The sequence below is a fragment of the Penicillium vulpinum genome (genome assembly GCF_028829585.1).
Source record: "Penicillium vulpinum strain IBT 29486 chromosome Unknown utg000004l_segment0_segment0, whole genome shotgun sequence".
In the NCBI taxonomy this organism is placed as follows: domain Eukaryota; kingdom Fungi; phylum Ascomycota; class Eurotiomycetes; order Eurotiales; family Aspergillaceae; genus Penicillium; species Penicillium vulpinum.
Window position 1 is genome coordinate 5,685,792 of NW_026643244.1, and position 15,528 is coordinate 5,701,319.

At 47.9% G+C, this 15,528-nt stretch overlaps 5 protein-coding genes across 5 annotated transcripts; 2 read left to right on the forward strand and 3 right to left on the reverse strand.

The window, feature by feature from the left end:
* Nucleotides 1–83: 83 nt before the first annotated feature.
* Nucleotides 84–5,285, reverse strand: N7479_010623 (uncharacterized protein; the record flags this gene model as incomplete). The annotated part of the gene is made up of 14 exons (XM_057258314.1): nucleotides 84–383; nucleotides 437–589; nucleotides 641–826; nucleotides 886–1,399; nucleotides 1,457–1,860; nucleotides 1,918–2,988; nucleotides 3,050–3,232; nucleotides 3,284–3,352; nucleotides 3,407–3,476; nucleotides 3,529–3,587; nucleotides 3,644–4,316; nucleotides 4,401–4,508; nucleotides 4,563–5,129; nucleotides 5,185–5,285. 14 exons carry the CDS (start codon nucleotides 5,283–5,285, stop codon nucleotides 84–86), a joined length of 4,458 nt encoding a protein of 1,485 aa, XP_057105772.1.
* Nucleotides 5,286–6,229: 944 nt separating this feature from the next.
* On the forward strand, nucleotides 6,230–7,407 carry N7479_010624 (IGBP1/TAP42 family protein; the record flags this gene model as incomplete). The annotated part of the gene is made up of 3 exons (XM_057258315.1): nucleotides 6,230–6,441; nucleotides 6,497–6,773; nucleotides 6,832–7,407. The coding sequence occupies 3 exons, from the start codon at nucleotides 6,230–6,232 to the stop codon at nucleotides 7,405–7,407; spliced, it is 1,065 nt and encodes a 354-aa protein (XP_057105773.1).
* A 185-nt stretch (nucleotides 7,408–7,592) lies between these two features.
* Nucleotides 7,593–8,694, reverse strand: N7479_010625 (Hydroxymethylbilane synthase; the record flags this gene model as incomplete). Its single annotated transcript, XM_057258316.1, has 2 exons — nucleotides 7,593–8,347; nucleotides 8,430–8,694. The coding sequence occupies 2 exons, from the start codon at nucleotides 8,692–8,694 to the stop codon at nucleotides 7,593–7,595; spliced, it is 1,020 nt and encodes a 339-aa protein (XP_057105774.1).
* Nucleotides 8,695–9,277: 583 nt separating this feature from the next.
* Nucleotides 9,278–12,166, forward strand: N7479_010626 (putative LON domain serine protease; the record flags this gene model as incomplete). Its single annotated transcript, XM_057258317.1, has 3 exons — nucleotides 9,278–9,740; nucleotides 9,801–12,027; nucleotides 12,079–12,166. The coding sequence occupies 3 exons, from the start codon at nucleotides 9,278–9,280 to the stop codon at nucleotides 12,164–12,166; spliced, it is 2,778 nt and encodes a 925-aa protein (XP_057105775.1).
* Nucleotides 12,167–12,572: 406 nt separating this feature from the next.
* On the reverse strand, nucleotides 12,573–15,225 carry N7479_010627 (protein kinase RIO2; the record flags this gene model as incomplete). The annotated part of the gene is made up of 6 exons (XM_057258318.1): nucleotides 12,573–12,849; nucleotides 12,994–13,281; nucleotides 13,411–13,584; nucleotides 13,851–14,853; nucleotides 14,916–15,060; nucleotides 15,163–15,225. The coding sequence occupies 6 exons, from the start codon at nucleotides 15,223–15,225 to the stop codon at nucleotides 12,573–12,575; spliced, it is 1,950 nt and encodes a 649-aa protein (XP_057105776.1).
* Between the last annotated feature and the right edge of the window lie 303 nt (nucleotides 15,226–15,528).

Below are 15,528 nucleotides of genomic sequence, written 5' to 3' on the forward strand. Positions count from 1 at the left end.
GATCTCAATATCGGATTCTGGAAATATCAATAAAATAACACAAAAATAACAAAATTTCCAGTTATCCTTTCACAATTCCCTATTCAAACTGCCGTTCCGATATTGGCGCGGTCCACGGTGACCTGCCCACCCTGACAAGCACAGTGATATTTCTCCTGGAACTGAGAAATTGACATTCCTTCGATAACAGCCAATGCCTTGCTGCTAGCCCTCACTTTGGCGTACCGACTAGAAGATGCGACTGCGCTGGCAATGGATTCGCCGTGTACCATAACTGCAGCAAAGACCTTGGGGGTTTCTCCCTCCACGGCAGGAATCTCTGCGGATTTCAAGCAGTAATCCATGCATCGGAAGTTGTGAGTCATTTGGCTATGAAGGAATGTCTATAATTTATCAGAACGAAGAGTATAAACTCAGGGGCAGAAGATGATCTTACCGTCGGATGCCTGTTTGCAAATGTGTCATAAATAGACATGTCGTGGAAAAAAGGCAAGATATGCCTCTCGAAGAAGGCCTCAATAACTGTGAAGTCGAAGCCAGAATCCACAAATATGGCACCGAGGTAAGCCTCGAGCATGTCGGGAAGGCACTGTAATTCCGTGAGTATGTGGATTACACCCATATTAAATCGAGAACTTACCTTTGGAGAATCTGACGTCGACAGCCAATAGTCTACCTCTCCATTGCTTTCGCTCTCTGCAAGCTGGAGTTCCTCTGCGTATTTGCTGTTTTGGATCATGAGAGGGTTGCTGAAATGCTGAAGATGAAGATGAAGCCCTAGCTTTACAGCCAAAGCACCGAGGAATTTGTTTGATACCATAGCCATCTATCAACTAATGTTAGCCCCGAACTACGTGAGTTAGCTTCACTAGATAAAATACAGACCTTGTGTTCAGTCAACCACTGCGGATCTCGGTCGGGGAACCGATGAAACAAGTGCTCCACGCACACCATATCGAGGAGTGCATCACCCAAGAACTCGAGTCTCTGGTAGCAAGGTACCTTCGCCCATGCCAATGGATAAGACGGATGCGTGAAAGCTGACCGTAGAAGACGGGGGTACTTGAACTCGTAGCCTACTTTCTCAAGGATCTGCTGAGCCAAGTTCTTTTCGAATCCATCAGCCGGCCTATTCTGGTACGAAGGAATGGAATATGCAGAGATGTAGTCTTTCCACGAGGCTGCCGTGTGGTTCTGACTGTTGACGAAGATGGTCACAGCTTTGACGGCCATGTCATAGCGATTATCATCACCTCCTGAGAGCAAAGAGGCTCCTATCAAGGCCTCGCAGACATCTGCTATAGTCTTCTCGGCTAAGGAGTGATTGCATTCATTAGCAAAGAATTTGGCGTGGTCCCGACCATATTCAAGCGAAAGACCTGGGGGGTACCACATATGTCTGTGGTTGACTGTCAGTTGAACACTCACATGATAGAATACAATGTAAGGAACATACCGAGAGAACCCACGACTACGTATGTACTCATATAACTTCAGTTCAGTTGCAGTTTTGAACAGGTTCTTGTTGCAGATGAGACACATTCTGTTAACGTGATAGTCATATTCATCATCGTCGGGATTTTGAGCAAAGAGCGAAATCGATGTTGCCATCTTGAGGACAGAGTCTCCTAGTAATTCAAGGCGCTCGTAATTTTTTCCCATTCCTCGTTGAACGTGAATCTGTAGGCTCCGATGCTCTTCAGTGTTGTCTGAATCCTTAGTGAAGGCCTCCAGGGCATATTCGGGCTTAATATTACCAAGGCCTAACATTTCGCATGCCTCCTGGGCGATCAGGTATGACTCCATTCGAGTGATAATTGCTGGAAAGACAAAACACGTCGCGGCCACAGACATGGAAATCTGAGTTACATGTTAGCATATTGGGTGAGCTAAAACGTATACTAATACAAAACTAACCGAGGATAGAGCCAAAGGCTGAGGACAAATGACACATCTCGAGTTGGATGATTTCTCTTCTTCTGCCGCTTTGTCAAGAAAGTTCCGCCGAAGACAGATCAACTCTGCCTGTAATACCGGTTGAGTCCAGATACATCGGTTGAAGAATTTCGGGCGTGAATTTTTGCTCAAACTCAAGGACCAATTCATGATGTCGTCTGACCACTTTCTAGAAGGTGCATAGGATGGGGGTGGGTCTGAAGGACGTAGATTGGGGTCTATAGCAAGCGGGAAGTATCGATACTTTCCATTCCAGTCATCGTAGATGAATCGAGTCAGCAGCGATTCCGGCTCTATATTAGGGGACCACATAAGCTTGGGGTTATCTTGAACGTAGCGCAAAGCCGGCCAGTCGATGATGTCAAAGAGACTTGTTGGCGTTCCATTGTCGACAGCCTCTCGAGCAGGCGCAAGCCAGTACGGAAACTGTTCCGACACATGCTTGTAGGTTTTGTGAAACACATCGTGAAAAACAGCAAGTGTAAATGCAGTCAGACCTTGGAGCTCTTCAGAAGCAACCTCCAGGCACCCATCAATGCACAAAGATTGGACCATAGTCTCGATATCATCGTCCAAGAAGACCGGGAAAGTTGGCATTGCCTGAATCCGCTCTCGTGTAAACAAGACGATACTTCCGTGAGCACGAGTTAGGGGCTCTGATGGGATGAGACGAATCACTATCGCGTAGAGGCGTGTTGGGGTGGTTCCCTGTTGCCTCGCCCAAATTGAGGGCTTGGTACGCATTCGGTACTGGTCAGTCTTCTTTGAAGTAATAGCCAGTTTAGCATTGCGCATCGCTGGAAGGCGCTTGTGATAGACAGAGTTAAAGTGTTCATCCAACAAATTCCTTTTGCGAAGCAGCATACATGCATCAAAAGCTGCGGACTGCTTAGCAAGTGATTTCTTTGATTCGGAACATCCAAGCACTCTTCGAACAGGCGATTTCTCCGGCATAATTATTTCACAGCTGAATGATTCGTTTTCTGACATGACAATGTATGTAGCTGAAGCCGAGATCTCATTCTCGTATTGCTGAAATTTTGTCACTGTTAGCTTTGATGATACAAGTCAGTGGATGCAAATCTGCTCTTACCAATGAGCTAGCAAATCGTGCTAGAACACCAATCGCATGGCGATATGTCAGCATGGCACCTGTACTCTTGATAGTGTACGTTCTCTTCCGATCTTCCTCGCGAACTAGTACTCCCATATCGTGATCGTCTGCATACAGTTTCCGATCATCCGGCAGCAGGTTGCAGAAATTCTTCATTAAATGCTGTTCATGTCAACCAAGTTCAACGATATATCACCTGAGAATAATACTTACCTCTGCTCTGCGAACTTCCTGTAGTCTGATGCTGTGATTGCGATTGCCACTTTCCACCATGGTTGCGTACTGCAAAGTAGTAAGTAAATCAATTGCATCTCATAAAAATGGAAGAAATCTAACCACTGAGTCGGCACGTCTGGCACGGCCTCGACTTTGGACATATTGAATCACTGTATCATACAGATCAAATCTTTTTCGGTCAGCAGAAGCAACGACAGTGCTTAAAATGCTAGATGACTTACCTAACCACCAGGTTACAGTCTGGGATGTCAAGGCCTTCCTCTGCGACCGATGTTGCAAACTGAGAATGATTAGAATTTGTCTACAGACAGTTTTTTTGCTTATGTCAAAGCTCACCAAGCAGTTGACTTCACTTTTTCGGAATTTGACCAAGACAAGAAACTGCCGACGAAATGTGGAGTTCATTCCTAGGGCATCTCCTTTGCGAACGCCGACCAAGACATCGGGACGTAGGTTTGGGATTTGCAGTTTTTCGCACAGCTGTAACAATACTTTGGCTGTATTGCGCCGCTTTGTGAACACAATGCATTTGGTATCTGGCGATTTTGCAAACTGTTCTTCAAGCTTCTTTATCAAAAGCTCGACTTTGGAGCTGAGATCACTAGGCGTAGATTTCTGGTTTGCAATATATTCCTTGACATATTGGTTGGCTTCTTGGATCCGCTTGATGTCCTCTGAATTCTTTTCAGAATCCTGGGGATCAGAATCGGCTTTGCCAATACTGCCCTCCAGCTTGGGAAGCACTTCGTCTGCTAGGGCCAGAGCCCATACCTGGTCTGCGCACCAAGCACCTAGTTCCGAGCTTGCGTTAGATCCAAATCGAAATACACCTTCAAGAATTGACATATCCCCATATTTTGCTTTCAAAGTACCATGCAGATCTGTGTCAAACAGTGGTGGAAGCTTGTCGTAGACCCATTCCTCCTCCATCGGCTTGTTCACGAAGTTTCGCAGGAGCGCAAGATCAGATGTTGTTGCAATGCGACTGTCTAAAAGAGTCTCAAGTTGACTATATATAGTAAGCAGAAGCTTTCATTGTTTATTGTTTTTTCTGTTGGGGGGGGGGGGGGGGGGGGGGGGATGTTGCTCTCACATTGCTGCTTCCGCTATGTCACACTTGGCATCAACCGGCGAGGCAGTCATCCCAAAGATCCTTGGGCGCTTTTCAGGATCCGCTTTCAGGTAGGTATCTCGGATGATACTGATAAATGTCAGCTTTTGTCGTCATGTTATACATAAACAGTGGGTTACATACCGGGCATATGGATGCTCCTTTTTGGCATGATGGGCCTCGTCGAAGATCAGAAGATTGATCTGTTCAATCCCCACATGGCCGTTTAGTAGAGATTGATTCAGGATCTCTGCAGTGCACACAATCACCATGTACTTTTCAAGGTGCTTGTCCCATGTCTGTTTGTCCCAAAGATCAGGTCCAAGATTACCGAAAAAATGAGCGACTTTTTGGTCGAGATTGTTTCTCAATACGGCGGACTGTTGAAAGACCAAGGTAACACTATCCACCAGAAAAAAGGCAACGCGGGGTTTTGTGCCATTTGCACGTTTATTAAGTTCGATTTGGAGAATGTGCTTGAGCAAGAGCACAGCCACCAAAGTCTTCCCAGACCCTGTGTCAAGAACCGCGATTGTGTTGTGAGCTCTTGCTCTTTCAAAGAGCTCGATTTGGTATTCACGGGGGTCTAGGACTCCACCCCCAGGCTCTGTATTTGCGAGTAGACGAGCAGTTGAAAGCTCCGCATCAGATAGTTTGACATTTTCTCCATTGGGCCCGTCACTCGGCCCCTTGACAACATGCTCTTCAAGCCTTCCACACTGTCAGCGTAAATAGGTCTTGAAGCTAATATATATTGGAAACTTACAGTGCAGTAAATGTAGCATTTTGAGCTCTGTGTCTGTCGATAACCCGTGAGGTCACAGCTTCATCGCCAGATAGGTCGGAGGTGGTGTCTTCGGGCTCCATGATGATTTATCTTGTGCCAGGAGAAGTTGAAGAAGGAGAAATATTAAAAAAGAAGAAGACTAGGTAAAAGAACCTGACAGAAGTGGAGAAGTCACTCCCTCTACGCGCGCGCGAGAGGAAAGAGTATCCAATTCGGCAGGATCCAACGACATAGATTCACGTAATTTGCCTTCCTACTCAGGTATGTATTCCTCATAAGTGAGGTAAGAATGATAACCAGGTCACAAGTATATATCCACACATATGTAGAAGCATTAGGGGGGAAGAGGGAAGCGAGAGGGGCTATACAAAAGGGATTCCACTTGTTTGACAAATCAATTGATGATTGTCATAGTCCTTCCTTCCCACGTGGTGAGATCGTTCGCACTTAGAGTATACTATGTAAGAATATAAGAACCATACGTCTGCAAGACCCAGATATGTGTAATTTCTTCAAACAACAATGTAAAACTAAGACCAAAAAAGCCCATTTTCAAAAGAAAATGAGTAAACTGGGAGATTAGACCCATAGAGTGATATAAAGAGGACGACTATCCGAGAAGAGATTAAAACAAAGGATGGGGGAATAAAAGCAGGATTAATATCTTAATATAAACCCGCCAATAGTACATATATATATGTACTTAGCATAGAAAAAATATATTGACTTTCTCAAGATATGGAACCCTTTGAGCTAAGTGTATAGTGTCGGTAGTTTCGATTCCAATGCGACAATATGTAAGTATATAGAACTCAAAGCCTGAGGAAGATCGAAGGATGAGCCTTGGGGGCCACCTGCCTTTAGGGCTTATAAAAGGCTTATCAGATAAAAGCTTGGCCTTATCTGCTTATCGTAGTATTTCCAAAACTCAGTCCAGATCGCGGGGACACGCGAACTCTTCCCAAGCATCCCTCATACCCTATCTTCTATCTAATCTAAAGCCGGAAGACCAATGTCAGAAACAATGGAGGAGCCACAGAGCCTTCGCTCTCTATTTGCATCAGCAAAGGAGCAAAATCGTGCACTGGGATTGCGGGGCGACACCAACGCCGAGACCTACCGAGACGAGGTGAATTCGACAATCGCCAAATTCCAAGAATGCCAGCGTCAAGTGAGCATGTTGTCTCTGTTTAGCTCTAATGAGTTGTTAGAAGATATTTCAACCAATGATATCCAGTAAGCTATTCTGGTTCTGGCATCGCATTTTTCATTCTGCTGATTTGTTGTCCAGGTATATGACACTGGAGTACCATCTAGCTGAGCTCATGCAGCGAGCTGCTACCTCAGACCGCGAATCGGTTCTTAAGCGCGCGCTCGAAGAATATGAGAAATACCTGATGCGCTTGGATGAGTACATGTTACTCACTGGCGGAGATAAGAAACTCTTTGAGCAATACATGGCCAATCCGACATCTTTTACCCTGATGCCAGCCAACGACGCTGCCGCTAGAAGGGAAATTAAAGTGACACGGTTTCGGGAGGAAAAAGAGCTGAAGCAGAAGCTAGAGGTATGTGGAATTTTCTCCTGGATATTGTTTTGGGGTTCTTTGCTTACCCTATTTTAAGTACTTTGCTCGCAATGAAGCTCAACTGCAAAGCGATGATGATGACACCCGATCCCTTTACCTCGCAGAAATCCAGCTCTACACCCACCAGACCTTCCAGGCCTTAGATCTTCTAATCCAGGAATTGACGATACTTTCAGCGATGCGCAACGCGCCACCTCGGCCCCCACCGACGGACGATCCCAGACAGCGAAGCAATATTGGAGGATTAAATTATTCAGATCGATTAGATCCCTCAATGTCACAACTCTTGAGGGGAGGCAGAGGTGGCCCTATCCTAAACAGCAAAGGAAAGCCAATGCAGCCGTTTACGTTGTTGGGCCGGCGCGCAGAAATGCAACAAGGAGTCTTTCGTCCGGGTCATAACCTTCCTACTATGACAATCGAGGAATATCTGGACGAAGAGCACAGAAGAGGAAATGTGATTGAGGGAGGAGGCGAGAAGTCTGGCATCAAGCCGCAAGTCGATGAGGATGATCACAACATTGCCGACCAGGAAACGATGAAAGCACGAAACTGGGACGAGTTCACGGAAGCTAACCCGAAGGGCGCTGGAAACACACTGAACCGGGGATGATTTGGAATGCCCAACATGAACAGAGCTGCTATACTATAGTCCATAAAAAGCCACGATAGACGGAGTTCTTGGCGAATATTCTTGATGTCTTGAGCGAATACGAATATACCAGACAAGAAAACTCGTTCACTTCATTTTTCAACAGGGTATATCTGTCTAGCTACAGTAAAAATATATCTAAACATTCAGACCGCAGTAGAAACGCTCTCCTTGGCCTTGTTCTGCTGAATAGTCTCGAGAATGTCCCCAGCGCCTTCAGCCACCAGGGCCTTGGCGACAGTGATGCCGAAAGCCTCGGCACTTTCAGCAGAGGTGATATCGGCTTCCAATTCTACCTGAGCACATTCTTTGCCATCGACACTGACAACAACAGATCGCATTCGCAACTGCTTAGCACCCTGCGCATTTTGGACCCATTCGGTTTCAACACCCAGCGGGGCACTGCAGCCTCCCTCAAGAGTCCGCAAAAGACTCCGCTCAGCCAAAACCGAGAATGTAGTATCCTGATGACCGATAGTGTCCAGCATATCCTGCAGAACAGTGTCCTCCTTGCGAATTTCGATACCAAGAGCACCCTGTCCGACAGCATAGAGCATGCCGCTGTTCTTGGAGTCCAAATATTGGGTGATACGATCCGCCAAATCAAGACGCAGCAGGCCAGCAGCGGCTAGAATGACACAGGTGTAAGGGCTATCTTCGGCGTCTAGTTTTGAAAGGCGAGTGCCGATGTTGCCACGGACATCTTGGACCTTAAGGTGGGGGTATTTCCGAGCTAATTGTGCTGTGCGGCGGATGGACGAGGTTCCAACTACAGACCCAGCGGGGATCTCGGACAGACTCTTGTACGGCAAGCCTTGTTTCACCACAAGGACATCCCTGCTATCTTCGCGGGGCATGCTCGGGCCTAGCTTGCAGGAAGAGGGGAGAGTAGTGGGGACATCTGATAATTTTGAAAAAAAAAATGTCGTCAGCATTTATGGGTTGAAACAGCTACGCTGTTTGAGATTGAGACATTATCAAACCTTTCAATGAGTGCACAATAACATCGACTTGTCCGCCGATCATCAATTCCTCCAATTCCTCTGTCCACAAGTTCTTGGTGGTGAAGTCCCGCAATGCGATGGTGGTGTTCAGGTCACCAGCTGTCTCTTTGGAGAAGATCTTATATTCATATTGCGGGAATGACTTCTTCAATGCCTCAAGGACCAGGTTGGTCTGGAGTAGAGCCAGTTTAGATTTGCGGGTGCCGATAGTGATGGTCTTTTGGGTGGGGGTGGGAGTAGCCATTTTGAGAGGCTAGTAAGGCGTATGGAGAATCTGGAAATAATGCAAGTAGACGTGTACGACGTTGTATGAGCTATGCCCGCAATATACCAAACAGCCGAGGAAAGTCAGGCGAAGAGGCGAAAGTGGATTTGGAGAACTCCGATCACGGGACACGTGCAGATCTGTAATTCCACCTGCAAGTCTTCTACAGCATTAGGTACTCTGTTACTCTGTACATATACATATCCAATAATCTAGGAAATATCTAGGTAGAAATAAGTCAATCATAAACTCATAATATAACCAAGATCTATCAAATTAGAAATAGAGTACAAGTAATCAAACAGTAAAATTACTTAAATTCTTCCCCATGATCGTCAACCTCGGCTTCGGGACGTGGAGATTACAAGACGACTTATCTCCCCCGGACTTCTGCTCCTACGTCCACAGGTGATTCTGGAATCTCTCCCATCTCTCCATATAATCCATTCACCCTTTCCCTCTCCACATTCCCCATTTCCCCCCATTTTCCACCCCTCATACACTCTATACTTGACCTCCCCGGATCCTCATCTTTGCCACCCCATTCCATCACCTGTACAGGATGGGAACTAACGGTAGAACCACCAAGCTCCCTCTCGTACCTCTTCCTAAGGGCTCGGTTCTGCTACCCGGCGTGACTCTTCGCATTCCCGTCTCCAATCGTCCCGATCTCGCCAATCTTCTTTCGTCACTTGTGGACAAGCCTTCGAAGCGAGATGCGAATACCATCACCTTCGGCTGTGTTCCACTCAACTCGCCATTCCTGAGCCGGGATGGAAATCAGCTCCTCGACGGCGAGGACTCGGACTCAGAGCGAAAGGAGGAATATGACTCGATTGACGCCGGCCAGGCACGGAAGGAGGACTTGTTCCGATGCGGAACTATTGGCAAAGTCGTCGGAGTTCAGCGCCGGGCCTACGCCGAACCATTTTTGCTTGTCCAAGGCTCGCAAAGATTCACTATTAAGAAGGTCCTGCGAGACCGTCCATATTTTGAGGCTGAGGTCTTCATTCATGATGAGTCCAGTTAGTTTCCACGACAAACTATAGAGGTCACATAGCTAATCATACTTCCTATACTTCTAGACTCTGGTCAAGGTGACGTAGAAGTCGCTGAGCTTTTCCAACAATTGAGACAGCTCTCTCGAGAGCTTCTTACTCTCCTGCGCCTCTCTTCGTTGCTGTCGGCGGCCTCCTCTCGTCTCTCGCCACTCGTTGCTCGAAAGTTCGAGCTCTATATATCAAAGACAGAGTTGACACAGGCGGGAAAGCTGGCGGATTTTATGGCAGATGTATCTGACGCAAGCTTTGAGGAAAAGCTGCGTATCCTCGGCTCGCTGGATGTTAAGGAACGGTTGGAGAGGGTTGTTGAAATCCTCACCAGACAGGCACAGCATATTAAGAGTAGCGTCAGAGTCACCTCGATTGGCTCGACTTCATTCCCTTCCTCCAGGATGGATATCAGTCAGATTGATCCCCGTGAACGTGAGCTGCTCGCAAAGCGGGCAATTTCAGGTCTCAGCGGCATGACGCCCCCTAGCGGGCGTGACAACGACGAAGAGAAGGAGCCTAGTGAAGTAGACGAGCTACAACAGAAGTTGAATGATGCACAGCTTAGTCCCGAAGCTCGGAATGTTGCGGACAAGGAATTGAAACGCTTGCGAAAGATGAACCCTGCCAACGCCGAGTACGGTGTTTGCCGAACATATCTGGAAAACTTGGCAGAAATCCCTTGGACTAAGGTGACGGAGGATCAGCTTGGACCAGACACATTGAAGAATGCGAGAAAGCAGTTGGATGAGGACCACTATGGCCTGGAGCGAATCAAGAAACGACTGCTCGAGTATTTGGCTGTGTTGCGCCTGAAACAGTCCACCAACTCGGATGTTGAGCGCCAGATCTCAGGGCTCTCTAGGGACTTGGACGCTTCCGCAGTTGGAGATGTCGAGAAGGACGTCCCTCTGCTGTCAGAATCTGACCGGGTTGCGTTGGAGACCCGCCTTCAGATCCTCAAGTCTAAGCGTATGACCGACAAGTCTCCTATCCTGCTTCTGGTCGGACCCCCTGGTACTGGTAAAACCAGTCTAGCCAGGTCTGTTGCTGCCTCGCTTGGCCGAAAATTCCACCGGATCTCCCTTGGTGGTGTCAGAGACGAGGCAGAAATCCGGGGCCATCGACGAACATACGTTGCAGCCATGCCTGGTTTAATTGTGAATGGACTGAAGAAGGTCGGCGTTGCAAACCCTGTCATTCTGCTCGATGAGATTGATAAGATTGGTGGCGCCAACTTCCAAGGCGACCCCTCCGCCGCTATGCTAGAGGTTCTTGACCCTGAGCAGAATCATACCTTCACTGACCACTATATCAACGTCCCTATCGATCTAAGCAAGGTTCTCTTCCTTGCTACTGCCAATTCCCTGGAAACAATCCCAGCACCTCTGCTTGACCGTATGGAGACTATCTCCCTGTCTGGATACACTACTGTTGAGAAGAGGCACATTGCCAAGCAACATCTGATCCCGAAGCAGATTCGATCCAACGGTCTTCACGAGGGCCAGGTGAATATGTCCGATGAGGTGATTGATAAAACCATCACCGGGTACACCCGCGAGTCAGGTGTGCGCAACCTAGAGCGGGAACTAGGCTCTATCTGTCGCCACAAGGCCGTTCAATATGCCGATGCTGGGGATACTGACCGCCTAGACGAGTATAATCCTGTCGTATCAGCTGAGGATCTAGAGGATATCCTGGGAATCGAGCGATTCGAGGAAGAGATCGCTGAGAAAAACAGTCGTCCTGGTGTGGTCACAGGCCTTGTCGCCTACTCTACCGGTGGCCAGGGCAGCATCCTATTCATCGAGGTTGCAGACATGCCCGGCAACGGACGTGTCCAGCTAACCGGTAAGCTGGGCGACGTGCTTAAGGAATCTGTCGAAGTAGCCCTGACATGGGTGAAGGCACATTCCTTCGAGCTTGGTCTCACCCATGACCCCGGTGAGGATATCATGAAGAGCCGCAGCCTACATGTCCACTGCCCGTCCGGTGCTATCCCCAAGGATGGTCCCTCTGCTGGTCTTGCCCACACTATTGCCTTGATCTCCTTGTTCAGCAACAAGCCCGTCCCACCTCAGATTGCTATGACCGGCGAGGTCTCTCTCCGCGGCCGGGTCATGCCTGTCGGCGGTATCAAAGAGAAGCTGATTGGTGCTCTGCGTGCAGGTGTCAAGACTGTACTGCTGCCGGACCACAATCGCAAGGACGTCAAAGATATCCCACAAGAAGTTAAGGATGGTCTAGAAATCATCTATGTCAAGTATGTCATCTTCCAACCATGGTTTAGTTACCTGCTAACAATTCTTCACAGGCACATTTGGGAAGGCCTGCGCCAGGTCTGGCCCGATGCCCAGTGGCCTGGCCAACACGAGATGAACTTTGTTGAGAGCCGACTATAAACTGCTTTCAACTCCTCAAGTTTAAGGCGCTTTGCCTCTCTCTCTCATCTCTTGTCTAGCCTTTCGGTCCCCTGCCCCCACCCTCATTTTGCATAGCGTATAATAGCCATAAGCCCCAGTGACTTGTATTTAATCAGCTTGTCTTTCGTGGTGCGTTCGTGCCAATCTTTTTCGTGTCTATATCACAATTTACAAAATATCTTACTCAAAAATTTATGTAAACCTTGACCAAATCAGAAAAGATGATACGCCATATTCAAGATGTATACAATCTACCCCAGAGTATAATACACAGATCCAGCTAAAATAACATGGACCAGAAGATAGAGCAAGAAACACCAATTTTCCCCAATATCGGGAGTCAAAAAACCATTCAGAACAATGCAAGGGATCCCACCAAAACCGATTACCGCGCTCCGTGCTTCCGCTGCTTAGAATACCAAGCCGGCAGCGTAGAAGCAGGGATGAATCCTCCATTCTTAGCAGCCTGGCGAGGCTCCAAGCCCAGAGCCTGCCAGGTCGGTCTCCAGGTCTCCTTGTTCTCGAGCAGCCTCTTAGCCTGCTCCTTATAGGCATCGCGTAGCTCCTGGTCGGGGGTTTCGCCCTTGTTCGGCTTAGGGTTCTCCTTTTCTTGTAGGTCGATCTGGAACTTCTCGGCCTTTGTCCAGCCTTCATTCTCCCATCTGTTGGTGGAAATTGGTTAGTTATGATGTTCGGTCTGGTTAGAGGTGCATGTGTAGTATTGGGAATGTAGACAGGAAGGACAAAGGAATTGAAATCCAAAAGGATGAGAAGGGTAAAGGTGGGTAAAGGTCGGCGTCACATACGGGGTCAGATCCTTCGGCTCCTTGGGGTACACGAAGGGCTCCTTCAATTCAACGGTCATGCGCTTCTGCGACTTAGGTCGGCGCCACGGGCCGAAACCCTTGTTATCGCGCGAGATTCGTGTGATTGGTTGTGCCTGGACATAACTGCGGATGCTAAGAGTTCCGACTCCGTACAAGTGCCATAGGTAGCTGCGGAGATCGAACTTGTTGAAGTTGAGGGGAACGCGGAATTGAGCATATCGGGGGGTGAGGTTGGGGGTTCGGACGAGAGCAACGCGGAATTGAGGTCTAGTGATGTGAAGAATTAGCTTCGGTGCTTTTTATTTCATGGCAATATCCAATTGAGCCAGTAAAGTCTGCTGAGATGCTGTTTTGGTCGAGCCGAGTTCGGGTTCCTGGAAATTTTGGGCAACGTACAGGTACACGGGCTTGCCGACAGTGGTGGGCCATTTAGGCTTTTGGGGTTGCTCGACAGCAGCCTGGTTTTGCAGGCGGCGTATAGCTTTCGCTTGAACACTGCTGAGACGCACCATCGTGTTGTTGAGTGGGGGAATCTGGGGGTTGGAGGTGCTTGCGGATCGCGCATCGAAACTGCATTGGCCGAGTTAGTCACATGACTTCAAAGTATACACCAACAGTGAACAACACAACACTCACTAGTAGACGTTCAGTTAGGAGTCAGGAATTAACTACGCCGAGTCGTTGGTATATTTGGTATGTTTTGATATTTTTTTCCTAAACTAAGAGTCGGGGTATTCTAGAAGACATCCATTGATAGGAAATTTTGAAACCTATATTACATGCTTTATTCATCGTAAATAGTCATTAAAAAAAAGGCCAAGATCATTCCCTTTTACCGCTCCGACGGCCCCGATACTTCAAGTTCTTCTAAACGCTTGGTGCTTTCATCGACATCTTCGGAGAACTTGCCGTCAAGGGCACCATCGGCTTCCTCGGCTTCAGATCCAGACTCTTCCTCGTCCTCATCATCGGTGTCCTTGGAAGCTTCTCCGTCTCCTTTGACTCCCACGTCTTCCATATAAGCCTCAAGCTCACGGGCCATCTTGCGTGAGAAACCTGAGGCTTCAACTTCGACATCCAAACGTTTGCCGGGGTTCTTGAGGAGCATCTTTCTAGCCTCAGCGAAAGTAGGGCCTTTTGAGTCGCTCACGAAGTGGAACTTGCGCTTGAAGTATCGCTTGATACATTCCACATCACGGTCGAAGTACATCTCAGCGTTAACGTGGTCGATAGACAACATCTGGGGGAAATCAATGAGAACCGGGACCAGCCGGATATGCTCATCTTCCTCTTCCTCGGTGAGCTCTTTTCCCTTCATTTCGGGGTCCAGCTCTTCCTTAATAAGGATATTGAACTCGTTGAAATCACCGTGGATAAGACCATATCGCGCAAGATCCAAGATGATATTCATAAGCTCCGAGTATAGTCCAGCGGGGTCGGCGACTTTTGAGATCTGGCGTAGGGGGAAAGCATCGATTAGACTCATGACGATGGTGTGTCGGTTCTGGGCAATGGGTTCGGGCACAGAGAATCCGTTCTCACGCAGAGCCTTCATGAAGGCGAACTCTTTCATTGCTGCCAATCGGGACATGTACATCCATGATGCTGAGCTGCGGTGTCGTAGGTAGTCACGGTTCGTCTTGACTGTTCGGAAGGAGATACGGCCGAGACGGTGAATTTTCATAATGCGCTGCCCTCCGGTGGCTTCTGCTACCACGATAATGTCTGATTCCTTTCCCACGCCGATTTGGTTGCCAACTGAATAGATGACCTTTGACTTTTGGTGCGCGTTCAGCGCAAGATAATCCAATCCTCCGTATGCCAGTCGGTAGCCGTCATCTATATGAAGCATACTTGAATTAATGATAAGACCACATCCAGAATCAAATGGAAATGCATACACTTGGCATTCTTAACCTTTGCAATCAAGTTGATTTTCGCGAGGTTTGAGATTGCGCGGTTGACACCGCTGCCGCCTCGGAGGCCTGAAAGGTTCGAGATCAACGGCGTCGGAACGACCTCATGGTTTCGGCTGCCAGCTTCACACTAGAGCCAGTTATCCCCGTTAGCTAATGAATAATGCGCGACATAATATCCTCAAAGAAAGAACATCGCGGGGTAAACCTAAGAGGAGGGGCCGATAAGTACCGCTGCAAGAACTCGGAAATCCTCAGAGGTGAGGTAGCGAATAGCCTTAGCGTCGAGTTTCATGGTTGCGAGGAAGTGAAGGAGCTTTTCACTTTCTTCCAATTTTCATAAATTGATTCGTTGGAGACCCGAACTTCAAAACAAGTTGGACCAGTCAACGATACAGCGGAGGAAAAAAGTTGATAAGAACCTAGCCCTAAGCCCTATTTCCTATCCGGGCCGAGAACCTTGATAGCTTCGCCTTTGCTTGGATAGCATCACGCGACAATAACAACATTATGACTGGATTCATTTTAAAAACGGATGAAAAGCAAGCAGCTGCTTCAAGTTGAGTGGGTCTGCTCATACACCAGGCTCTGCAGATCT